The sequence below is a fragment of the Anarhichas minor genome, unplaced genomic scaffold (assembly GCF_050575085.1).
Source record: "Anarhichas minor isolate MPS153535 unplaced genomic scaffold, ASM5057508v1 ptg000067l, whole genome shotgun sequence".
Taxonomy (NCBI): domain Eukaryota; kingdom Metazoa; phylum Chordata; class Actinopteri; order Perciformes; family Anarhichadidae; genus Anarhichas; species Anarhichas minor.
The window spans coordinates 3559990-3586363 of record NW_027466513.1 but is presented as its reverse complement, the minus strand read 5'-3'; the positions used below and the strand labels follow the sequence as shown (position 1 = coordinate 3586363).

At 38.1% G+C, this 26374-nt stretch overlaps 2 protein-coding genes and 3 non-coding genes across 6 annotated transcripts; 4 read left to right on the top strand and 1 right to left on the bottom strand.

Annotated features, from left to right (window-relative positions):
* The first annotated feature begins 14140 nt into the window (after nt 1–14140).
* On the top strand, nt 14141–17766 carry rpl12 (ribosomal protein L12). Of its 2 annotated transcripts, none has more exons than XM_076078755.1 (6): nt 14141–14300; nt 16202–16275; nt 16633–16731; nt 16852–16933; nt 17038–17124; nt 17617–17766. In XM_076078755.1, exons 1-6 carry the CDS (start codon nt 14264–14266, stop codon nt 17733–17735), a joined length of 498 nt encoding a protein of 165 aa, XP_075934870.1. In that variant the 5' UTR covers nt 14141–14263; the 3' UTR covers nt 17736–17766. The 2 variants fall into 2 exon arrangements, with proteins under 2 accessions (XP_075934870.1, XP_075934871.1); XM_076078756.1 differs by having other exon boundaries at nt 14261–14402.
* On the top strand, nt 15370–15494 carry LOC142934316 (small nucleolar RNA SNORA65). The gene has a single exon (XR_012947713.1). It is a non-coding gene; the product is annotated as a small nucleolar RNA SNORA65 (small nucleolar RNA).
* Nucleotides 16328–16452, top strand: LOC142934317 (small nucleolar RNA SNORA65). Its single transcript, XR_012947714.1, has one exon. It is a non-coding gene; the product is annotated as a small nucleolar RNA SNORA65 (small nucleolar RNA).
* On the top strand, nt 17263–17387 carry LOC142934315 (small nucleolar RNA SNORA65). The gene has a single exon (XR_012947712.1). It is a non-coding gene; the product is annotated as a small nucleolar RNA SNORA65 (small nucleolar RNA).
* A 988-nt stretch (nt 17767–18754) lies between the features above and the next one.
* Nucleotides 18755–24713, bottom strand: pole3 (polymerase (DNA directed), epsilon 3 (p17 subunit)). Its single transcript, XM_076078750.1, has 4 exons — nt 24362–24713; nt 20905–20990; nt 20552–20670; nt 18755–20241 (listed from the first exon to the last, which is right to left on the bottom strand). Exons 1-4 carry the CDS (start codon nt 24425–24427, stop codon nt 20045–20047), a joined length of 468 nt encoding a protein of 155 aa, XP_075934865.1. The 5' UTR covers nt 24428–24713; the 3' UTR covers nt 18755–20044.
* Nucleotides 24714–26374: the final 1661 nt, after the last annotated feature.

Genomic DNA, 26374 nt, shown 5'->3' with positions numbered 1-26374 from the left:
TTTTGGTGTAGTACCAGTAAGGATCAACATTCATTGACTTTCATTACTATGCAGATGACACCCATTTCTATCTAACTGTTGATCCTGATTCTTCAATTTATCCTTGATCCAAAATGTGCACAAGCTAATTCAGGACAAAGCATAATTGCATTTAAAATTTACAATATAAAGAGTAATAATTGACACTTTTTGCAGTTTGATGTGAAGTTTTACAGAAGCTTCTTTTTTTTGCAGCTGGCCATTGAGGCAGATTGGCAGCAGCTCCAAAAGCGCGTCAATGATAGACCTCCATGTTAAAATGCCAAACTTTAGAGCAGAAATAAACAGGTTTACAGCCTGGTACAAAAAAGGGTTTTGGTCTCTGTGGCTAATTTCCCTGTTCATAACAACTGTAGGGGGAGTACATTTTTATATAACTCACTTGTTTAAATTATATTAAGGCTAAAAGTGAGGCATAATTGATGGAGTGGTCGCTTTGAGTTACAGGTGCCGTCTCACCTCCAACGACAATCCACCTCTTTACCCATTTGTTAAGGTTAGGCTGGAGCCTTAAGAAACCTATGGGTGACGTCACAGAGAATACGTCCACATGTTATACACTCTATGTTCGCCACATTGTTTGCAGCTCTTAACACTCATTGAATTATTGACTAATTAAGAACTAAGAATCAGCACACTACATGTAATGGGCTTTTGTAAATCACAATTCACTGAAAAAAAAGAAGAAAATATCTTAGCCCCCCACTTTTAGCCCTGACACCCTTCTGAGTGGACTTCACACCAATTCATGTCTGGATTCTAGTGACATTGTCGACATCGCTGAGTGACCTTACAAACTCTCACAGACTCTGGTGTGACATCGGGGTGTGAACGAGCCGGAGAGGTTACGATGTCTGAGGACGACAAGCCGGCTGAAAAAGCTCCTGAAACTACAAATTCTGTTTCAAGCTGACATCCTTAAAAAGGTGTTTAATGGAAATAGATATCTACCTGAGCTTCAAGGGCAGACTCCAAAGAAATATTCCCATGAAAACTGTCGAAAGTGTAACACTAATTCTATGAATGTTTTTTACTGATAGAAAAGATAGAAAATATAGATTTTGTAAAAATGTCAGCTATAATCTGGTGATAAATTGACATCAAACCAGCTTTACAAACAGTAAAACTGATAATAAACACTCTTCAAGGTTTCCAGCTCCTCTGCACGGAGGCCAGAAATTGGGCCCAGAAATAAATGTTGCTGTTGACTTCTTTTGACTGCAATGTTTAAATGCTGTGAGCACCAAAGAGTAAATCCTTTTCATACCTATTAATACCTACTGTTAATTCTTCTATGTTTTAACTTGATCTGCAGGTGCATTGATTCATGGACATATCGTTGTCCTCTATTGTGCGGCTTGTAGGCTGTTTGTTTTAAAGAATTAGATTCTGATATTATTGAACATTTTACATACAGAGGACGAATCTATTTTTCATTTCACAGCAATGCCACCATGTGGTGTTTACCATCATCAACTGTGCTTCGGTTACTACATTAGTCCTGCTTTATTACTACTATAATGACATAATGATTATCACATGTTTCTTTAATTAAAATGGAATAATATGTAATTTTGACATTCTCAAAAACATTGTTCTTCCATTTTTTCTCCAGCAGGTGGATCCTTGAAAGCTTCCTGGTAAGATGCTGAAGGTCAGTGGTGGAAATGAACCAAGTGCATTTACTCAAGTCAAGTACTTGAGATTCATTGTGAAGTATTTTGCTACTACTCCACTAGATTTCAGAGGTAAATATTGTAATTTTTACTCCCCTAAATGTATTTGACAGCCATAGTTACAAATGACAAATGACAAATGGGGGCTGCACGGTGGTGTAGTGGCTAGCACTGTCACCTCACAGCAAGAGGGACCCGGGTTCGATCCCCGATGGTCCTTCTGTGTGGAGTTTGCATGTTCTCCCCGTTGCAGCGTGGGTTCCCTCCGGGTTCTCCGGCTTCCTCCCACAGTCCAAAGACATGCAGCTTAGGTTATTTGGAGACTCGAAATTGCCCGTAGGTGTGAATGTGGGCATGAATGTTTGTCTGTCTCTATATGTGCCCTGCGATGAACTGGCGACCTGTCCAGGGTGTACCCTGCCTTCGCCCAATGTCAGCTGGGATCGGCTCCTGAACAGGATAAGCGGTTTGGATAATGGATGGATGGATAGTTACAAATGACGTCGCAGATTTAAAGTTTACACACTAAACATGTTATCAGTCTATAAAATAAAGTGAATAAAACAGAATTACCCAACAGCATGTAGTTAAAATGAGCCTCACCTGAACCAGCTGCACTATTAAACTGCTGCTTACACATTAATGTGCCGGTGTTAATAATAACAATAATAATATAAAACACTCTGAAAGAGGCCACTCTACTGCCTGAATACTTCTACTTTTGATGCTTTTAAGTACATTTTGCATTAATTCTGTACTTATATTTGAATAAAACTATGAATGCAGGACTTCCAACATTAAGTAAAAATAATAATAAGCAAAATTATTCTTTCCAAATGTAGACTTTCAAAATGATTCCACATATACTGCACATATACTCCAGATTTATACAGATAAAACTATCTGTCCCAATACCAACTTTTGAATAATTATAATATCAAGATGGTGGAGGAATTATTCAGATTCTTTAAGTAAAAATACCACACTGTGAAAATACTCTGTTAAGTCCTGCTAGTAAAAGTATGTTATCAGTAAAATATACTTCTGTGTCTGTTGTAGGCTACTATTAATTACTATATCATTACATTATTATTACTCATGCTTTAATGTAAAAGCAGGATTTTACTGCTGTAGCTGGTTGAGGTGGAGCTCATTCTGATCATTTTCATTATGGATTCATCTGCTGATTACTTTCTACATGAATCGATTGAGAAATGCCAGAGCCCAAAGGGACACCTGTTGGCTTTGTCCAAACCTAAAACATTATTATAAATAAATAACATTATTAACATTATGAAAAGAGAAATAATCTTCATTAAACTGAACTGTTTCATAGAGTCAATGTAAAACCTATCAGCAGTAGAGCGTGAAGTCTTTACACTCCGAGGTTTGACTTAATTGGAATCAGAAATCAGATAAAGACAAATCCCTGTTATTTAAATAATGGCCGCTGTGTCATTTAAATGCAAGTCGTTTATTCACTCACCTTAAAGGGCGCAGGTGTGCTGCCTCAGCTCTTTAATGTCTCTGTTATTTGTCCCGTGCATTTTCTCATCTGTTGCTATAATTAAGACGCTCCACACTAATTAAGCCATAGTAGTTAATATTATTGTTATTAATAAACTGAAGCTCAGAAACCAGCAGGAGTATTGTCACAGTTCATAAATCCACTCTGAAGTTTGCAGGCTCGCCGTGTGTCCGTTCAGCATCGCCGGTCTGCACACGTCGTCTGTCCGGCAGCTCTGGAGTTGGATTAAATTACAATACAATTATTCTTTTTTCTTTCGTCCTCAACTCGTCGCTCCGCTTCCATTGGTCCCCGCTGCTCCCCAAGGAGAGAATAAATGTGATTATCTAATCTGCGGTGCCCTGCTGAAACCTGCCGCTGTATTCTCATCTGTGTCTGACAGCAGGACCATCCTCCTCCTCCTCCTCCTCCTCCTCCTCCTCTTTTCACCCTCCTCCCCTCCCTCCACCTCCCTCTCATCGCCAGCTCTCTTCTTCTACACTGTAAAAAACGACGCTAAGGCAATTTGACTTACAATATGGCGGATAAAGTATATTATAAGATATTTTACTAGCAGTAACATTGTGTGTAAATTAGTACACGTCACGCAGAATGAGATACTTTACTTAGATAAGTTATGGTACTAGTACCACTGTGTAATAATACTCCAGTAGAAGTGTAAATCCCTTAGAATTTGGTAGAGGAAGTACTTATAGATCTTTGTAATGGTACCAGTACCAATGTGTATTAATACTAAGTAGTAGTAAAAGTCACTCAGAATACGGATGAAGAAGTACTCAGATATTTTATTTAGTCCAAGCACAGGTAGCAGTACCAACGTGTAATAATACTCCAAAGTAAAGCTCACGCAGAATATGACAGAAAAAGTACTCAGATCCTTTACTCAGCATAATACCATGTAATGATAGACAACATATTTTGTGTTTCAATTTGAAGGACTTCAAATACTTCACAAACAAATCAACATGTTCTTGAAATAAATAATCTTTCAATTGTGTTGGAAAGTAACTAAGTACATTCACTCAAGTACTGCAATTTATGTATGTTTTGATGCTAAAACTTTTGTATTCTTACTTTTATATACTTTTTTTTTCTTAACCACAGGACTTTTAATTGTAACAGAGTGTTTCTTCTTTGTGGTATTACTACTTTCGCTTACCGCAAGTACAACATCTGAGTATTTCTAGTATCAGAGGTGGGACCAAGTCCTTGTTTTGCAAGTCACAAGTAAGTCTCAAGTCTTGCACTCAAGACTGACAAGTCCCAAGTCAAGTCCCAAGTCAGGTCCCAAGTCAAGTCCCAAGTCAAGTCCCAAGTCAAGTCCCAAGTCAAGTCCCAAGTCATTCCGGAGTCAAGGCTGACATGTCCCAAGTCAAATCCCAAGTCCTAAACTTTGAGTTTCAAGTCATAAACAAGTTATATTTCATTCTTAACCAATTGTAATACCAAATGCAATATTTGTGTATCAGTCTGTGTTTTTCAACCCGTACTTTTTGCATAAATCATTTTTTGTTACAATATGATCTTTGGTATAATATTCTCCATTAGTTCTTCATGGTTCTTCTCCTGAAACTTGACTGGATGCTGTCAGATTGGTTCAAACATAGTGGACCTGGAGAATTACTGTTGACTTTCTGAGAATGAAGAACGTTAACGTTAGTGGATTCAGGAAATTAATTGATTGGTTGCACACTTTTTAAATAACATACTTTTTACTATGTGGGCTTCGGTGACGGTATCAAGTATTTTCAAGTGAAAAGGCTGAAGTCCAAGTGAAGTCACAAGTCCTTGTTGTCAAAGTCAAGTTGCAAGTTTTTTTTTGATTTTTGATTTTGTGGTCATCAAATTTGTGACGCAAGTCTGACTCGAGTCCAATACATTCACGACTTGAGTCCACGTTTAGTAAATGTTACGCCATGAGTTACTTTGATATTTTAATTTATTTAATAAAATGTACAAAAAGAAAAGACGCCCTGTAGCATATTTAGTGACCATGGACACAAACAAACAAAGAATTGATGGTGTTGTTGTTTTTTGTATTTTTTTACAGTGCAGAGCTGCTTGTCTGTGCTTGATCATGACTCTTCAGTATAAACTGGACTCTGCTGTAAAGCCTTTGTTTAAATGCAGCTAAAGCCTGATTGACAAAGTTTGTGCAGGCAGACGTCCAAACGCACAGAGGATTAATGAAAAAGGACAGAAGATAAAACACAGAGCCTCAGAGCCTCTCACACACACCTACACACACACGCATGCACACACACACGCACGCACACACACACACACACACACACACACACACACACACACACACACACACACACACACACACAGTATTATGTCATGCATGATTTGCATTGCTGCTTTACAAGAAGCAGGTGGTTTCTCCGGTGCAGGTCTAATAACGCTGCAGCCGCTGTGACGGTGACATCCTCGCTCTGCTGACTTTGACCTCTATTAAATAAATGTTTGGTCGGTTTCTTCTTCTGTGGACGTTTTTTTTAACTACACGTTTGTTTTTTGGTGTTTGGCTGTTGTGTGTGTATTGTTTGACTAATCGTGGTGGCGTTGCTGTGGTAACTGATTGGGCCTCGACTAGAGTGCCTCGAGTCTAGAGCGTCAGATTCAGATGATTAAGAGTACTGTAGGTAACCTTCAGAGAATGTATTACTGGTGTTTCAAGACAAGAAAACCTCATGTCTCTGCCTCACAAAGGTTCTTTTAAGGTTTAAAAATATAGATTTTCTTTATCCTGCATTCCAAATCCTACTAAAGTAAAAGTATAAAAATATAAAAGTATTATCAGTATTATAAACTAAAGTGCATTTGAACTGTGATGCATTCAATAACTGACAAACATACTGCAGTGCATTTGTGCCGTGATGTGTTCACTTACTGAAGTTAATTTGAGCTGTGGTGCGTTCACTTACTGAAGTTAATTTGAGCTGTGGTGCGTTCACTTACGAAAGTTAATTTGAGCGGTGATGCGTTCACTTACTAAAGTTAATTTGAGCTGTGATGTGTTCACTTACTAAAGTTAATTTGAGCTGTGGTGCGTTCACTTACTGAAGTTAATTTGAGCTGTGATGCGTTCACTTACTGAAGTTAATTTGAGCTGTGATGCGTTCACTTACTAAAGTTAATTTGAGCTGTGGTGCGTTTACTTACTGAAGTTAATTTGAGCTGTGATGCGTTCACTTACTAAAGTTAATTTGAGCTGTGGTGCGTTCACTTACGAAAGTTAATTTGAGCGGTGATGCGTTCACTTACTAAAGTTAATTTGAGCTGTGATGTGTTCACTTACTAAAGTTAATTTGAGCTGTGGTGCGTTCACTTACTGAAGTTAATTTGAGCTGTGATGCGTTCACTTACTAAAGTTAATTTGAGCTGTGATGCGTTCACTTACTGAAGTTAATTTGAGTGGTGATGCGTTCACTTACTGACATGCATTTGAGTGGTGATGCGTTCACTTCCTGAAGTTAATTTGAGCAGTGATGCGTTCACTTACTGAAGTTAATTTGAGCGGTGATGCGTTCACTTAATAAAGTTAATTTGAGCGGTGATGCGTTTGTTTGATGTTCGAGGAGGAAGATTGTCCGAGTCCTTCATGTTGAATTTTATCTGTGCTCCTCTTTAACCCCACAAACAATCCAGTTAATCTACACCAAAACGAGAGCAATGTTGTAATAACACGACCTCTGACCCCTCAAATTGATGAATATCAGGGATTACATGATAATCCACGAGCAGGGGGGAGACGGAGGGAAACCAGAGAGCATGCTGGGACGCCAGGAGGCTGCAGGAGCATGCTGAGGAGTCTTTTCTTTTAACACAAAGTTTGCATTTCAAACTGAATGTGAAGCTTCAAAGTTCATTATTGACCTCAAGAGAACAAAAACTCCCTTCAAGGGCCCTTTAGTAGCTGTTCTGGAGCTTTCAATGATATCACATGATCTTCATCAGTAGATTTAGTTTAGTTTAGTTTAGTTTAAATTCTTAAAACCATTATTTGTCACTTGCACTTGTTTTTTAAGAGCGTACTATGTCCAGCAGTAGCCTATTCATTCATCAAACTTCAAAACATTTATTGACGAATTTGAATACGGAAAAATATTGATTCCTCTTTTCCCCCGAACAGTTATTTATATTCATCGATCTCTGTCCTACATTTGCTGTGACTGAATTGTGATAGACCTGCTCTGCATGAGATGAAACGTTAAACAGCGACGCACCAGAGTGCATGTGTCGGGTTTGAGTTTGTGTGTGTGTGTTGGAGTGCGATCCAAGTGCGTTGTGTGGATGCTGTTGCAGGGCATCGTTGTTGCATTGTGTAGTTGTGTGAGCGGCCTTATTGTTAACTATACATATATATATATATGTATATATATATATATATATACACAGTATATACTGTATATATATATATATAAACACATTATTCTTGTTTTTGTGCTTCACATATAAAATATCGTTCTTTTCGTGACAGAGTTTCTGAGCGGCCGGCCGATGAAGACTACAGCTGCAGTCCTTCATTTCATTTTGTTTGGAAACCTTAAGCCTCTTTTTGCAACTTAATTTCCTGATGGTGCTGTGGGGTTAACATGGTTCAGTGCTCCCACATAAGAAATTAAACCAAACTCCTGGGGAATTGCTCTGCTCTCTCAATTTGTGCCGAATCACCAGGGGACCCGTGCAACGGGGCAACTGATAACTCAGCAAAAACACTCGGTAATTACCCCCAAACTCAAATCAGGTCTCTACCAAACTTTCAAATGAACTGTATTTCATTAGGCGTGGCATGTTGATGTGAGCTTCATTAAGAATTCAGGCATTGTTTGAGCTGTTCCCCTCTGTCTCCAGTTTCTCATAACGAAAATAAGACAGACAGGAAGTCTGCGGAGCGTATAGATGAGGAAGAAACCCTCAGGAAAGAATCAGATTATAAAGGCCAAGTGTCCTTTTACATTTATCGACAAGCTGCCCGACTCAATTTACAAGCTGCCTGACAGATCCTGGATGGACAGCGTCTTAAACCGAGAAAACAACGCCACAGCGGCTGCTCGTTAAATGTTGTTCACACTTACAAAGCAAACATATTTTCTCAGTTATGTCTTGTGCTTTCTCTTCCTGCAGGTAGTTTGGGTTTTATTTGTCAAACTAAGTACAGTTACTCACAATGTGAGGTACCTGTTTACTTGAGTATTTCCATTTTAAAAGAACATTGAACTGTCTTCCCGTAGTTATTTCATAGTACAAAAGAAAATGGCAATCGTTGTTAGTCAGTGGGGGACGTAAAGTTAAAGTGTGGTCGCAGCTCACCGGTAAGAGAGCTGGCGCAGCTTCGGTTTCACACAAGACACAAACAGCGGTGTCCTGGGTGAAAGTTGTGTTTGCTTGACCCATCTACCTCTTCTGTCCGGGACCTTCTTGGTTTTTCTTTATATGACATCACCTGACTTTCAGAGCAGTCGCTCTGAGCGTCTAATATTGCCGTGGCTTCAAATGAACGCAAACAAACTGCTGATTGATGGCATGCGGAACAACTTAAGAAATTGGCATGTTATAATTACGCCATTTGGTGTTACGAGGCTGTAAAGATAAACTTAAATAAACACCTTTTTGTAAAAATTAAACTCACCATTTTTACCTCTTACGATGAAAGTGAATAATGATATTTGTACAAGAACTTAGTTTCTTCTTCTCTCTCATTAATCATCTCAAATTCCATCAGATTTATCTGGAGAGGCCTAACTCCTAAGTTTGGGAACCACTAGACTAAACTAACTAATGGATTCTTTAACAGCATATTGAGATATTATATTAATAAGATTATGACTGGAAGACTTTTACTTTCTACATTGTGCACGGGTACTTTAAGTAAACCATATGAGTACTTCTTCTTCCGAGTACATTATGCTGATAATACATCTGCACTTTCATATCCAGTTTGACTTATAGATGCATGAGTTTGAAGGCTCATCAAAAGACAGTTTATAATATTATATAATATTTTGAGGATTTTACAGCTTTACTTTGTCTTTTATCACCATAATCAAACATTCACGGTACAAAGTCATCCACCAGGTATATATTATATTATACATTCATTCCATGAAGATGTTCAAAGCATTAGATGGGATTTACTGTTAAGAGCCACTGCACTGGACAACGCTGTTATCTTTGGGGAGGAGATGCATGATGGGATAAAGGTCATCTTCTGGGAGAGCAGGGATTTGAAATTTCCCTGAGCTGTCAGAGATAAATCGAGCCGAGTCATTGAAGGTTCACAAGAACAAGGACACAATGTTTTAAAGGATAATACAGCTCCCATCTAAAGCTAAAGCATCAGAAATGTACTGTTTACCTTTCCACCATCCCAGTTTTTGTATATACAATCTTTGTGTGTGTGTATAGATATATAGATATATCTATATATATATATGATTGTATATACTGTATATGCCCCCCATATTTAAGGGAGCTTGGAGGAGAAGGATCTCACTCTTCCAGACTGACAGCCTTCTGAGTCTGTCAACGGCTAATCTCTCATTCTTCTGCAGCAAACTGCATAATAAATTGGTTGGCCAGTTATGGCTTCATGCTCAAGGACCTCTCACGGTTGCGGTGACTCAGATTGTCTCGAAACACCTTTTATTCTGCCATTGACTGCTTGCTGTGTCCTCTCTCACTACCCTTAACTGGCCCCCTGGCCGGTATAGGGGCCGCTAATGAAAACACAGCTGGCGTGGCCTTTTATATTCCAAGGGTTTTATCTAAAACTCTGAATGGCCGGCGCTGATGTGGTGCAGTGCAACCCACTATACCACCCAACCACCACGGCTCAAAGTCATAGTTTTGGGGGGCTGTGGGCTGGATTGTGTGCGTTCCCTTTTAACATCAATGCTTTCAACAATCCTTGAAGAAGTCTTTCATCCAAAAAGGGTCCTTTGGATGAAAAGGGGTTTTTAATCGAACCCTCAGTAGCACAAATAACTCTTGAGAACTCCAAAAAAGGGTTCTTCAGAAGCAAATGGTTCTTGGTGGAACTTAAGCCCTTAAGGACGGACATGCTTTTCTGGTCTTGCAGAAGGAAGACACTTTGCACACTCTCTTTACTCCACTACATTCATTTGGTAACTTAATTTGCAGATTCAGATTAATAATACTTATATATAATTATCAAATAAATATGATGTATTATGATGGATAAAGGTAAGACTTTACAAGGTTATGAGGTTATTATATTCTCATTGTACAACATGCAGATTGTACTCTCATTTTGCCACATAACAAAACACCAAAAAACTGAAGTCTGGTGGTTCGGCAGCTGATACTTGTCTACCTCTTTCCAGACGGCAGCAGGGTGAACGGGCTGTGGCTGAGGTGAGAATTGTCTTTTAATATCTTTGATCTCTTTGCAGGCACCTCTTGTCACCAATATGCTCGGTAGATGTCTACCAATGGTGTTTTGGGCGGTTTCAATCATATACTGTAGAGCCCTCCTGTCCTAGGATGTGCACATCCCATGCCAGTTTGAAATGTTTCCAGTCAGCATGCTTTCTATCGCTCATCTGTAAAAGTTATTTATTTATTATTATTTATTATTATTACTGATCCCTTGGGGAAATTCTCAACCTACTCAGCAGTGTGTAAAGTAATTCAATTAGCACCATTGCCAGCTCCAACATTAACGTGATGAACACATGAATGCATCAATAAATATAACCCAATTATATTTTTCTGAAATGAGCCATTATGCATCATGAGTACTTTTGCATTTTGTGCTTTAAGTATATTTTGTTGCTCATACTTTTGTGCTGTATTGTTAAAGATCAGATTACTTCTTCCACCACCGCTGGATTGTGCACTAAATGAAGAGAAGATTATCATCGACATACTTCTTTAAAATCCAATCATGAGTCTGAACTAGCTGCTGTCGATGAACTTTCAACGTACTTATTTATCAATACTTGCAAAACACGAGGGACAGGAATCCAAAACTCAATTCCCCCCCCTTCTTTTGAATCCATTTAAGAGAGACAAGCTGCGTGTTTAGTATTTAGCCTTCACTCCCCTGACATGAAAAAAAATCAATGGAGGAAATTGTTCGGCGGAGAAGAAGGAGAAGAAGGAGAAGAAGGAGAGGAGCTGCTGATTGGAAAACACAAGGAAAAGGTCAAGTAGCAGGAAGAGATGGAGAGAGAGAGCTACTCTGCTGAAATCAAATCATTCCCTCGAGTTTAACAAATGAGCTGTCGGACTCTGTGTGCGTGCATGTGAGCGTGCATGTGAATGTGTGTGCGCGATTGGCTTCCATGGTTCTTGCTTCAGGGCTCACAGTTTGTTTATGCAAACATAACAGCTGGCACCCAACCCTCCACATTGTGTTATGCCTGCACAAACACACACACACACACACACACATACTCACATGCACACAAATACACCTGCACACAAATACAGGACAATAGAAATGTAAGAGCATTATAGCTGCAAGAATGAAACTGGACTCCTTCTTGTCTCGTGTTGGTGTAACGTTACATTAACTGAAGTGAACTGAACTATAACATGTTTCAAACCAGGCCGTTCACACATTAAAATACACTAAATAATTAGCATTTGAGTGATTATTCGTGATTGGAATGTCCATGATCCATTACTGCTGCCACTGATGTAATGTATGATCACTGTTAGAAATAGAAATAGTCAGCTACCACACAATAAATCATTGTTATTCATTGCGTTCTTTTGGCTGACAAAGACAAAACTTATTATCTTCCCTTTTCCTCATTCTCTCCATCATTGTCATCATTCATATTGAACCCAGAAACAAAAACATAAAGCCGACGAGATGAAGGGAGGTTTTCTGAAGGACGTAAACATAGATTAAGATTAAATATGAGTCAAAAGAAAAAAGAAAACAGGTCTTGTCTATTTCCAACACAAAAAGGGTCGTTTAAATAAAACAAGAGCTTTAAAAGCGAATAACATTTCCTGCAAAAGATGATTCAGATGTGACATTTCCACTAAATGTTGAGGATGTTCTGAAGATACAGATAAATGTTTCCTTTCATAATGTGAGCTGTGAATTTCTGACTATCTTCTGACAGATTTTCATGATGCATATTAAACAGCACAACAGTGATGATCTCTGCTTCTCACCCACTTACTCCCTCTTGTGTTCTGTTGCTATTCCTGTAGAGCAGCTCTGAGTCAAAAAAAAAAAAAAAGAATGTCCTGCAGGAATCAAACAGGAAAACACTGGTTTTACATGCAACCGCACAACAGGCGAGATGATTCAGCTGAAAGCGGCCTTGAAACATGGCAAACACCTGCAGTGGTATCAGTGGTGGAGGAAGTATTCACTATAGCAGCTGCAAATCTTCACATTTGAGAAGCTGGACCCATGAAATGATTTTCCAACAAAAACGATCAAAATAGTTTTCCAATTCATTTTTAGTTGATCAACTAGTTGATTAATCTAATCATGAATTCAGCTGTACTCGTATAAGCTGTTGGGTAGTTTAATTTACGAAAAAACCATCACATTTTATATACTCTTCATATATTCTGTCTGCAAAAATAGAAGTATAAGCAGAACATAGAAATACTCAAGTCAAAGAAGTACCTCAGATGTGTACTAAAGTCCAGTACTTGAGGAAATGTACTTAGTTACATTGCACCAGCTTCAGTCCTATTATCCTGTTCATCCACTCAGCTCCCACATGCAGCACTTTGGTCTCTTCTGAGTTCATGAACCAGTTCAGAAAATAACTGACAAAACTCTCAAAACACAAGCAAAATCTCTCGTAATAGTATGCATTATGTTACTATATCGCTGTATAATATACAATACTATATAATGTGTATCTATTTTTGTGACTCATTCTTTAATTAAATAATCATTCTTTAATTAAATACACAAAGCAAGCTCTTAAATTATGCTGGAAACCACGTGTAAATTACATCAAAGAAAAAACATATTGTACAATATATAATATCATTTCATTTTCTAAATCAACATCATTATTTACCTTTACTTTGCTGTTCCCTTATAGCTCCATAACATACTGCATGGAAGTCCAAATACACATAAAACAAATACAGATTTCATTCTTCAAAAGAGAGACATAAAAATTATAAACTTTGCTGACAAACTCACTTTTTACTTTGTAAAAGACAAAATATCTCAAATCATGTCAAAAAAGCAGTTATTAATTTTTTTATTGGAAACTACTTTGATTTTTTAGTTATTTCAACGTTTCATGGTTCCAGCTAGTCAAATGTGAAAATGTGCTGCTTTCCTTTAATTATTGTCAATAATGTGGTAATAATGTTGAGGTTTGGACTGTTGGTTGGACAAAACTGTCATAATATTAATAAATGTCATTGACTTACTTACATACTTTGCTTTTACTTAAGTACAATTTCCAATGCAGTACTTTTAATTATAACAGAGTATTTTAAAGTATGGTATTTGTACTTTTACTGCAGTAAAGGATCTGAATACTTCATCCACTACTGTTGAATAATAAAATTAAATGTATGAAAAATGTAAAACGTAGCTGGAACCATGAAACGTTGAAATAACTAAAAAAATCGAAGTAGTTTCCAATAATATATTTTCTGTCAATCTAATTGATTAATCAACTAATTGATTCGGATGAACTTTAATTTATAACAAAACACTAATATTCTATAAACTTGTCATTTGTTGTGTGTGAAAAATATCTTGATTTGTAAAATAACTAAAACTCTCAGATAAACATAGTGGAGTAATATTTCCCTCTAAGAGTTAGTGGAGTAGAAGTATAGCTTTATTGGACTAGCGTCATGTGACCAGAATCCCAACATCTCGCGATACTTGGTGGAGCTATAAATACCTCCGCGACCGACCCTCTGTCTTTCTTTTCTCCCGTTAGCGGTGAAGGTGCAACAGTAAATCGGTCGTCCCGAACCCGGGTTCATCCGACACCCTCACCAACCAAGCTGAACTCAGCTCAACCTCCACAGCGGCAACATGCCTCCCAAATTCGACCCCAACGAGATTAAGATCGGTATGTTTTCAGTGTCTACTGGGTAATAAAAGCAGACGCTTGTTCAGATCCAAGATGGAGTCGTTCCGTGTCTGCCGGCCTGTGAACGGCGTAGAGAAAACGGTAAAGAAATGGGGCACGAGACGCGACGAAGGAAAAGGGGGAAAATAATGTCTGAAATAATTTCTGCATGTTTAAATGTTTTCCTCAGGAGACCTTTTGGTTGATTTTGACTGGTTTGATGGGGAATGTGGTGACTGGGATTCCACGTGGGATGATAGCTAACGTTAGCTAGTTCGGCTAACGTTGCTAAGCTAGCTAACGTTAGCCTCGTAAATGTGGCAATTTAGGTTCGGTTTGACTGTTTTAATATTTTTAACCTCATTCAACTTCTGAATATCTAACGATCGAGTCTTTAAATAATTTTGATGATAAATTAATCATTTATTAATTTAGATTAAATGTGTAAACATCTTGGATTGTTATGTAGATTAATATAGTTTAATATTTAAATGAGTCCTGTTAAAGTTTATCATTACTCAGAATGTCTGTTAAAGCATTTCTGATTCAATAATAAAATGCCTGATATGTTTTCAGGTTCTCTTTAACTGTGGTTGGTTGCAAGTAACTTAAATCACATTCAGCCCTGGGAATTGTGTTTTTTGACACTTTATAGATGCAATTATTCCTCCCAATAATATGATTAATGGTACTGTTAATATATAAACATAAATAGTAAGTTGGTGGATGCTGTGAAGCAGCATAAAAGAGTTATTGAAATAAATTATAAATACTTTTGTAATAAATCAAATTACAAATGCGCAAACAAAGCAGATGACTGTTGGTAAGATGTTTGTTTTTTTGGTGGAATGTCAATCTAACTGCAATCTGCTCGGCTACTGATCTTTATTGTTCAGTGTAAATGTTAAAACTTTTCATAGACTCATTGGTTATCAACCCTGCCTCTGAGGCCCTCAAATATTTAATATCACTATCGGAGAGTATTAGTTAAAGGGTGCAACATATAAATCTGATAGGATATTATTCTGAGTCGTTCTTGTATCGCTCTATAAAGGTTTCTGTTCAGCCTCCCGCCACTATGCCCGTCTGTCAGTGACTGAGTATAATCCAGTGGAGGCTCAGAGTGACCCGGCTTTAGGAAACAGGTCTGCCCCAAACTCATGGACAACTTTGTGCCAAAAGACTGGAACAAATCACCGTTAACTAAGTTTATAAGTGTATTTATCTCTCATCAGTTTAAACTGTTCACCTGGATTTTGTTTGTAGTGGTCGGCCTTTCACACACTACGACATGTTGTCTGTTAAAGTACTTTGTGTTTATGTATTTAGTGTACAAATGTAAATGAGTCTGCATAAGAAATGTAGCAAGCAAATCTGCTTATCGTGATATATTTGAACAATGACAGATGTGAAGCAGTTTTCACTTTACAGTTTATACACCGGGTAAATAGTTTATCTCTTAAAGCCTCAACATGATTCATGTTAAGTGTCATTATGTTGAATTGTTTCTTAAACTCGTTAACAAAGAAACATGTTGGATTTCAAACGGCTAAATGATCTGAATGCAGATGGTCTTTGTACAAAATAATTTAATTTCTAATGAGCAGTGTAAAACCTGGCTGTGCTCCATTCAAAGTATTTAAGTTCATGTTTTTGTAGCAATGATACAGGTGTTTGGAGTTAAATTGCTTGTGTTGATGGCTGAGCCCTTAATTCTTAAAATAAGTCATGATCCTGGAATAATTCCTAATCGTGGTGAGTCTCTGCAGACTACAGGAGAGTAGAAGATATTAAAATGTCTGCAGTGCTCCATGTGAAGCTGTCCTAAATGAAACCCGTTGCTGCGTCAACTGAAGCCCTTTAACCAGTTGGTGCTCACGTGTCTCTTCTTTGTCTTGCAGTGTACATGCGATGCACAGGAGGAGAGGTTGGAGCCACCTCAGCCCTGGCCCCCAAAATCGGACCTCTGGGTTTGGTGAGTGAAATGAAAATGTCGTCGTTCAAACTTACAAACAAACCACCAGCCTCCCGCCACTATGCCCGTCTGTCAGTGACTGAGTATAATCCAGTGGAGGCTCAGAGTGACCCGGCTTTAGGAAACAGGTCTGCCCCAAACTCATGGACAACTTTGTGCCAAAAGACTGGAACAAGAACCGAGACTCCCTTTGTTATCCTGGATTGTCTGAAACGAAAACTATATTTTCATAATGTAGCTTTGTTGTAGTGGCGAAACGGACCGCATTTAATATGGGTTGCACCTCTACTCTGTTGTGAGTGAAGCCATTTAAATCTGTTTTATTTCATCTGCTGATCCGCTCTGTTTTCTCCTCAGTCTCCCAAGAAAGTTGGTGACGACATCGCCAAGGCCACCGGTGACTGGAAGGGCCTGAGGATCACCGTGAGGCTGACCATCCAGAACAGACAGGCAGTGGTACGACACGGACCTCATTACCTCCATTAATACCTTCATTAACCCCTCGGCTTTGTGGAGGCAGCAGCGTGCCTCGCTGTGATAATGACTTTCCTGTTTTACGCGTCTTCTTTCTCTAAGGTGGACGTCGTTCCCTCTGCGTCTGCTCTGATCATCAAGGCTCTCAAGGAGCCTCCTCGCGACAGGAAGAAGGTCAAGAACAGTAAGTTCACTGTGGCCTTCTGCAGAAACACTTTCATCAAAAGAAGTGGATTGACTGCATTTCTAACCCCTCCGTTCTTGTTTTCTTTTAAAAAAAATTTCCAGTCAAGCACAGTGGAAGTGTGACCTTTGACGAGATTGTGACTGTTGCTCGCACCATGAGGGCTCGCTCCATCGCCAGAGAGCTCTCTGGTAAGAACGACACCGGAAGCTTCTGAATGTGAATTAGTCTTTTGGTCGCTATCGCAGTAGACTAAACGTTCCTCTATAATCAGCCCATATTATTCTGAGTCGTTCTTGTATCGCTCTATAAAGGTTTCTGTTCAGCCTCCCGCCACTATGCCCGTCTGTCAGTGACTGAGTATAATCCAGTGGAGGCTCAGAGTGACCCGGCTTTAGGAAACAGGTCTGCCCCAAACTCATGGACAACTTTGTGCCAAAAGACTGGAACAAATCACCGTTAACTAAGTTTATAAGTGTATTTATCTCATCAGTTTAAACTGTTCACCTGAATTTTGTCCTCGTTTTGCATTTTAAGTGTTCAGCCTTTCACACAACAGAATTTGTGTTTATGTATTTATTTAGTGTACAAATATAAATGAGATGGTAATCTGCATATCGTGATCTATTTAAACAAGACAGACGTGATCACTGACTATGTTTTGTTTCCGTCTCCGCTCTCAGGAACCATCAAAGAGATTCTGGGTACCGCTCAGTCTGTCGGCTGCACCGTCGATGGGCGTCCTCCCCATGATGTCATCGATGACATCAACAGCGGCAAAGTCGAGTGTCCATCCGAGTAAAGGAACGCAAATAAAATGTTCACAAACTGAACTCCTCGTGTTACACTTTCTTCTTTTTATCCTTGTTTGCTCGCAATATGAGATGTTGAAGTATTACAACAAAGTACAATTTTAATATATTTGTGCTGCTCTGACATGATCTGAAAGTCTGTTACTGTAACGGCTAGTTTTCTGTCCAAAAAAACAACTTTACGGTGATTTGATATTCAGAAATATAAACCAAGCCTCATCTTGCTCAGACTTTGAGGCTTCAGCAAAGTCCTTCAGGGTTTAATTTCCCACAATTCATTGCAACGTGGCGTTAAACACGGGGTAACCAGTGGAAGCATGGAGATTAGGGTCACCATTACCTGTCGGCTGCCATGAGACCTGTGGAGGCAATCCCTCAATCACTGCTCTGAATTTGGGAATGAGCACTTTTAAAAAATAATACATTGTTAGATGGGCAAAATCGTTAAAATTGGCTCCATGTCTAATTTATAAGTTAAAGTACTGCTTGCAGTAAGCCTCGGTAATGAAACTTCAGTATACTGACGGGTTTCTGCAGAGTAAAGTTATACTTTTGAGGAACATTTTTTATTTTGCTACTTTTACAAAGGATCTAAATACAGTTATGCTCACATGAAAAATGTATTTAAGTTCAGAGTTTAAATTGCGTAAAATAGTCACATTTTACACACGTGGCCCCGATCCTCTTCTGAATGAAATGTACCTAAAGGTAAACCCTTTAACACCACGATGGAGCCCAATGAAAGGAATCTGACATGTTTCATTACATTATGGCCTCTAAACTGCATAATGTTCTCATAGTACATCAATAATATGAACATGTTTTACTAAAGTTTGTATTTTAATATTGAAGTTACTTTTAGTTACACTTTAGGACACTGATCAAACGATAATTGGTAATTTGTCCTTCAAACTCTAAAATGTTGCATAAGTTTAAATTGGCTATTTTTCAGCCTGAGTAACAAAACTGTTGTGAGTGAGAGCAGTTTATACAGTCAGTCTTGAATCAGTTTCACTTTTATACAAAATATTTATTGAAAATCTCAATTGTCATTTACAATTCTACAAAAGTATAAATGGTTCAAAAACTCAGCAGATCAGGAACAAAAAGGACTTTTTATACTGAACACTTCAGCCATCACTCTTCAGCGTGAATCTTCCAACACTATCACATTTAGCTGTTGTACTTGTACTCTTGGTATTTGTGTCGAGTATTTTGTCAAACAGTATGTGTAAGTACACAGGAGAAAACACCTTATTACAGTACAATACAAAAAAACAAACGGTGCTTAATTCGGAACTAGTGTTTAAATTTTGCACCAAAAGCTAGAAACTAATTTCAAGTCACGTTTTAATTTATTATTCTTCGACAAAGAAGTTCCCCCGACTTAACATCTAGATTAGACGGTGTAGCCCTGTTTACGTCTGGTATCTATTGAAGTCCTGGATCACAAGTGGACAGCGAGACTCGGTGAGATCTGATCCTTCAAACCTCTTCCTGACGTCTGGGACACATTTGACCTAAACACTGATGAGTCCACGCTGAGGACGTGACAGAAGATACATCCTCAAAGCCTCCGCTCCTCTTTTTGTTCCTCATGGAGATATTTTACCACTGTGTCTGTATTGTTTTGATTCCTGGCAGACGAAGCGGCATCGCTGCCTCCCTCCAGATTAAAACGACACATCTGTTCTTTGCAAAAGGGAAACGATGTTCATGTTGATATGTGAACAGAGCGGAGACGTGTGATCATTGGAGACGCATCTGAATGAAGCTGTGAACCGACGTTCCTCAAGCTGTCCGCTCGTGATCGGATCACACAACACGCATGTTAATGTCCGGTGTTAACACTTTTGCCTTTATATTTCTTACTTTTAAAAGGTGGAACAACGCGACTATCAAAACATTTCAACTGACTGGACACCGGTCTAACTACTCTCTACGTTCTCACTCCTTCCTTTAAATTGATTGACAAGCGTATTTACCAAAGTGTGATCAGTTATTTAACTCTCTGCCGGCTACTGTATGTCATTTACTGTCAGGAACAGCGTTTGTATCAAAAGGTAACGCAGATATGTACAAAAGAAGAAGATAAAATGGACCAGAGATCAGGAAGTGCATGATGTAGTTTGATTGTGCTGAAGACAGCAGCTGCACAAAGAAGTTATTAATGTAACCCCGTCTCTCCTCTGAGCTCATCCTGCTGCTCTGTGAACCAGGATGTTTTGATTCACGGTGGCTCTGTGATGACCGAGCGGCACTTAAACGCACCGCGTCCCATTTCATCGCCCGCTCTTCGTCAGTTCTCCACCTCCTCCTCCTCCTCCTCCTCCTCCTCCTCCGCGTCATTCTCAGCTTCAGGCTCCTCCTCCATGCGCTCCTCCTCCTCCTCTTCCTCCTCCCTGCTCTTATCGTTCTCGGAGTCGGCCTTCTTCTCTTTGTCTTTACGTTTCTGCTCGGACACTTCCTTCTTTCCCCTCTGGCCCTTCTTGTACACTGGAAGAGGAACACAAACGAACATTAACATCTGTATAACCATCAGTATTGTGTTTAGTAATACAGATGTGTTTTACAGCAGCAGCACAGACACACGTTTCTTTAGTTCAGACTGTAAGTGGACAGCGTTCTGGGGTCAAAACTGAACTACTAATTACTTTTACATTAAAGTAACGACAGAAACCAGGTCTCACCTGGAGCATTTATGAATGCAGTCACAGACTTATTTTTTTTTTTTTAATTCTAGTCGAAGTCTGTGACGGTTGAACACTTATTGTTTATCATACTTATTCATAACTGAAGCACTGACCTTCCAGAGCTTCTCTGAGCGGCTCCAGGAATCTCTCGAACTCCATCTCCTCCATCGCAGCCAACACGTCTCCTGCGTTCAGAGTTTTACGTTTGGCTTTCATGGCAAAGTTGTTGGCACTGCAATAAGACCAACAGAGAAGAAAAAATACATTATTGAACGTTTATTGAATGAGTGGTGTAATGAAAACATTTCACTAATAATATTCAGGTCTCAAACTTGATGACTGAAGCACTCCGGAGAAGTTCTAAGTTGATTTTTAACACCTGTGTTTGAAATGTGTTAACGCCTGAACGGATTTTGTGAATCAAAAGTCAAGTGCTCGGTTTCAGTCGGAGGGTTTTTGTTCTCACCAGGACGTCGCATACAACACGAACACACTGGCAGCTTGAGATATGGCTCTCCTGGCTTCTTTAGACACGTTCACCCCATCTGGGAGCTGTTAGGAAAACAAACGGAGCGGAGGAGTTAACTCAAAGCTGCAGCAGTATATGTATGCATGTATGTATGCATGTATGCATGTGTGCATGTATGTATGTATGCGTGTGTGTGTGTGTGTGTGTGTGTATGTATATATATAAATTCACTTCATCACAAAACACAGACAGAGAAATAGTTATTCACTCGTTGTTATGCAAAAAGAGAACATTAACAAAAAAATGGGTAGGGTCTCTTTAAAAACAACATGAAGGCAAGTTTCACTGGCTACAGTAAACACAAACAAATACATATATATTCATAATTTATTCACTAAAATATATTTAGGATTTTCTCAGTTCATTGTGAGTAACATTTAGATCACAGAAGATATGACACAGCATTGTCTTTTATATTTACTTCTAGAGATTAAATCAAATATAGTTGTGTGAAAAAGTGTTTGCCCCCTTCCTGATTTCTTATTTTTTTTTTGCATGTTTGTCACACTTAAATGTTTCAGATCATCAAACAAATTTAAATATTAGACAAAGATAACACAAGTAAACACAAAATGCAGTTTTTAAATGAAGGTTTTTATTATTAGGGGGGGGAAAAAAATCAAAACCTACATGGCCCTGTGTGAAAAAGTGATTGCCCCCCCCCCCCCCCCTGTTAAAACATAAATTAACTGTGGTTTATCACATCTTTGGAAAGCTGAGTTCAATTTCTCTAGCCACACCCAGGCCTGATTACTGCCACACCTGTTCTCAATCAAGAAATCACTTAAATAGGACCTGCCTGACAAAGTGAGGTAGACCAAAAGATCCTCAAAAGCTAGACATCATGCTGCAATCCAAAGAAATTCAGGAACAAAGTAATTGAGATCTATCACTCTGGAAAAGGTTACAAAGCCATTTCTAAAGCTTCGGGACTCCAGCGAACCACAGTGAGAGCCATTATCCACAAATGGCGAAAACATGGAACAGTGGTGAACCTTCCCAGGAGTGGCCGGCCGACCAAAATTACCCCAAGAGCGCAGCGACGACTCATCCAAGAGGTCACAAAAGACCCCAGAACATCCAAAGAACTGCAGGCCTCACTTGCCTCAATTAAGGTCAGTGTTCATGACACCACCATAAGAAAGAGACTGGACAAAAATGGCCTGCATGGCAGAGTTCCAAGACGAAAACCACTGCTGAGCAAAAAGAACATAAAGGCTCGTCTCAGTTTTGCCAGAAAACATCTTGATGATCCCCAAGACTTTTGGGAAAATACTCTGTGGACTGACGAGACAAAAGTTGAACTTTTTGGAAGGTGTATGTCCCATTACATCTGGCGTAAAAGTACCACGGCATTTCAGAAAAGGAACATCATACCAACAGTAAAATATGGTGGTGGTAGTGTGATGGTCTGGGGCTGTTTTGCTGCTTCAGGACCTGGAAGACTTGCTGTGGTAAATGGAACCATGAATTCTGCTGTCTACCAAAAAATCCTGAAGGAGAATGTCCGGCCATCTGTTAGTGACCTCAAGCTGAAGCGCACTTGGGTTCTGCAGCAGGACAATGATCCAAAACACACCAGCAAGTCCACCTCTGAATGGCTTAAGAAAAACAAAATGAAGACTTTGGAGTGGCCTAGTCAAAGTCCCGACCTGAATCCGATTGAGATGCTGTGGCATGACCTTAAAAAGGCGGTTCATGCTCGAAAACCCTCCAATGTGGCTGAATTACAACAATTCTGCAAAGATGAGTGGGCCAAAATTCCTCTACAGCGCTGTAAAAGACTCATTGCCAGTTATCGCAAACGCTTGATTGCAGTTGTTGCTGCTAAGGGTGGCCCAACCAGTTATTAGGTTTAGGGGGCAATCACTTTTTCACACAGGGCCATGTAGGTTTGGATTTGTTTTCCCCCTTAATAATAAAAACCTTCATTTAAAAACTGCATTTTGTGTTTACTTGTGTTATCTTTGTCTAATATTTAAATTTGTTTGATGATCTGAAACATTTAAGTGTGACAAACGTGCAAAGAAATCAGGAAGGGGGCAAACACTTTTTCACACAACTGTATATGCATAATACTCCTGCACAGCTCTCATTTTAAAACATATAGATTTAACATATTGTTATTGTGTTTGTTTTAGATTTTATTTAAATTTTTTTCATCCCATTTCTCTGTTTCTTGACAGGCTGAAGGACCGAATACTCATCTATTTTTGAGGTACTTGTTCTTTACTAAAGTATTTCCATTTTATGTTACTTTATACTTCTACTCTTCTGTATTTTGAAAGCGAAGATTGTACTTTTAACTTTGCAGACTCTAAATTATTAATAAATATATATAAATCAAATAATAAACTATGATGTATTATTATATATTAAGCGACCCAGCGGTACATAACCTAATTTAAATGAGCTCGACTGTCACCAGCTGCATATATATATATATATATATATATATATATATATATATATATATATATATATATATATATATATATATTCTTCTTGTTTTTTCTTTTCTTCCATCAAATGGTTCTCTTTCTTCTGTCGCTAGCTTCTCTCAGCTTGCGTTTAAACCACAGTTTTGGCAGCTATATATATATATTACACGTACGTGAAATGGCTGCATAATGAGTAGTTTACTTTTTGGACTTTTGATGCTTGTACTTTTACTTCGGTAAGATTATTAATGCAGCATGCAGTACTTTTACTTGTATAACAGTATTTCTACACTGTAATAAGTCTACTTAAGTAAAATATCTGAATTCTTCTTCCACCAGTGGCCACGAGGGACATTTTTTACTAGTACTTTTGGTACATTTCATGTTGATGCTTTTGTACTTTTACTTAAGTAAATTAAGATCACGACAGGAGTATTTAAACACTGTAGTACTAACGTTACTACTTTTACTTAACGTTAACTAAGAGATCTGAATACTTCTACCACAACTGGTAATATAAATACACTGTGCAATACTACAATTATTCTGTCTGTATATATAATATTTTAGTTATTGTGGATTTTTTTACTTTTTTTATATTTAATATTCTGTTTTATTATTACTGTTTTATTATTATCACTTATTTACAATACTGGTTTTGACTAAAGGATTATCTTATCTTAAAGTATTAAATTATATATTTTATTATTATTTATATATATATATATATATATATATATATATATATTTATTATTATTATTATTATTATATATATTTATTATTATTATTATTATTATATATATTTATTATTATTATTATTATTATATTATCTCTGTCACAGGAGACATTATGAATAGAATACTTTTACTTTGTAATAGTAGTATTTGTTTACACTGTAGTATTGATACTTTTACTTCAGTTAAAGACTTCTTCTTCGTGGCGTTACACTCACCGCCTCCTTGATGATGCGCGTGATCACCGCGTTAGGCAGGTTCAGGTCTTCGGGTCTTTCCGCCATTTCTCTCCGATGGTTACCGAGTCCTTAACCGTCACCTCTCGTGCACAGCCGTGCTAACAGATTAGCACTGTTGTGTTAGCTTAGAGCTACCTAAAGTAGCTATTTGGTTGCTATTGTACCGCGTTTTGAAGACGACGCTCCTATTAGTCAGATCGATTAGTTTGACTCATGGATTAGTTCAAAACGGTGTCCGAAGTTGGTCGCGTGTCCACCAGAAACCGATTTGTTTTGGGACGTTTTCCCGCGAACCGTCCAAGCACGAGCCCTCCTCCGTCAAGCTTTCAACTCCGACCCCCTGACGTCAGCGTAGCGTGGCTCGGTTGATACGTCATTACGTAAACATTGAACGCTACTAAACAAACAAAAATACACAGAAAAATGGTAATAAAATAACTCGTACATAGTTTTTCTTTAGTGGTGGAAGAAGTATTCAGATCCTTTAATAAAATAAAAGTACTACAACTATAAAAATACTCTTACAACATGGAAAAGTCGAAAAGGTATATAGGCCTAAGTATAATTAGGAAATACTTAAAGCAGAGAGATGGGCCCCTGTGACTGTTATACTATTATATATTCTATCATTAGATTATTATTACTTTTGCATTAATGTAAAAGTTGGATTCTACTGCTGTTTTCTCCATTAATCAATTGTTTTCAGTAGGAACCAATGAAGGGGGAGGTTTTGAGCGATGGTTTTGGTGTATTAATGGGACTTTAGAATATCACCAGTCTTATCCTTTAATTAGAAGCTAACACAATGAAAATGACTCAGGACTATAGGGGTGTGAAGAAGGATTATTTATCTCAACTCTAATGATTAATCATTATGTCTATAAAATGTCACAAACTATGGTCACAAAATAATAAAAACTCCATCAGAATTTGACTTAAATAACATCTTCAAACTATTGTTTTGTCGGACCAACATCCAAAAACCCCGAAGATATTCCACATATTATAATGTATATTTTGTTGTTGATTATCTATAAATATATAAAGTACATAAACGCTCATTAAAGTGACCAGCTGACCTGCTAGAAGTGAGACAGAGTTAAATGAAATAATAAAACATTTGTTATTAAAGATGATGTTACAGCTGAAGTGATAATACTCCCACTGGCCTCGTCACACATTATTTGCCGTGTAGGCCTATTGATGAATATATTAAAAACCCGACTGGGCAGACTCACACCTTCATCGCTGATGGAGAGGAGAAGGTCTGAGGTATTTAGGTGGTTTCCATGGTGCCTGTCTTCCTCACACATGCAGCCGCCCACACATTGTAAAGCTCTCTGCAGAGTATATATGCAAAGAAAGGAGAGTTTCATCTACGCCCACCAATTTCAAGCTTCTGGGCAGCGCTCCAGGACACCAAAGTCTCCTCAGCTCAGTTATCTGTGTTGTTGGAAACAATCGCTTTCATTGTGTTCACCTCAACGCTGCAGATGTGAAACTAATTCCCCAAAAATGTCCAACTGTACAAGATATGATTGTTTAAAGTCAGTGTTTAAAGTCAAGGAGAAGTAAATATTGCATTTTATCAACTCAACAGCCCTCCACAAATACACTAGCCTCTTAATAGTTTAAAATATAATCACACATCAAGTGACAGAAAGGGAAAAAATGGGAAAAACTACAACATCAACAACAATAACTCATTAAACAGCTTGTTGAATTACTATAACATTTAACCTAAAAAGGCTTTCTGTAACCTAGTTTGTTTTTGTTGCTTTTAAGTTTAGTTTTTCCTCTTTTCGATAAATACAAAAAATGGAAGTAAAAAGAAAACTTTCCACACACTCAAATACACAAATCAGCATGTTAAATAACAACAAAATGATAGAGTTGTTGATCAGCGTACAATGTTCAATATTTGCCTCTCAACTTAGGACTGAAAAAAGGAAAGATATAAGCTTAAATTTTAAACTGTGATGTATATATATA

What these genes read in the sequence shown, in the direction of transcription:
- rpl12 (XM_076078755.1), top strand. Translation starts at nt 14,264, where the DNA reads ATGCCTCCCAAATTCGACCCCAACGAGATTAAGATCG. An exon ending in TCCAGAACAGACAGGCAGTG is followed by an intron (nt 16,732 to 16,851) that starts GTACGACACGGA and finishes TCTTTCTCTAAG; the next exon opens with GTGGACGTCGTTCCCTCTGC. An exon ending in CAGGAAGAAGGTCAAGAACA is followed by an intron (nt 16,934 to 17,037) that starts GTAAGTTCACTG and finishes AAAAATTTCCAG; the next exon opens with TCAAGCACAGTGGAAGTGTG.
- pole3 (XM_076078750.1), bottom strand. Translation starts at nt 24,427, where the DNA reads ATGGCGGAAAGACCCGAAGACCTGAACCTGCCTAACGCGGTGATCACG. An exon ending in GTGTTGTATGCGACGTCCTG is followed by an intron (nt 20,671 to 20,904) that starts GTGAGAACAAAA and finishes GTCTTATTGCAG; the next exon opens with TGCCAACAACTTTGCCATGA. An exon ending in GCTCAGAGAAGCTCTGGAAG is followed by an intron (nt 20,242 to 20,551) that starts GTCAGTGCTTCA and finishes TTCCTCTTCCAG; the next exon opens with TGTACAAGAAGGGCCAGAGG.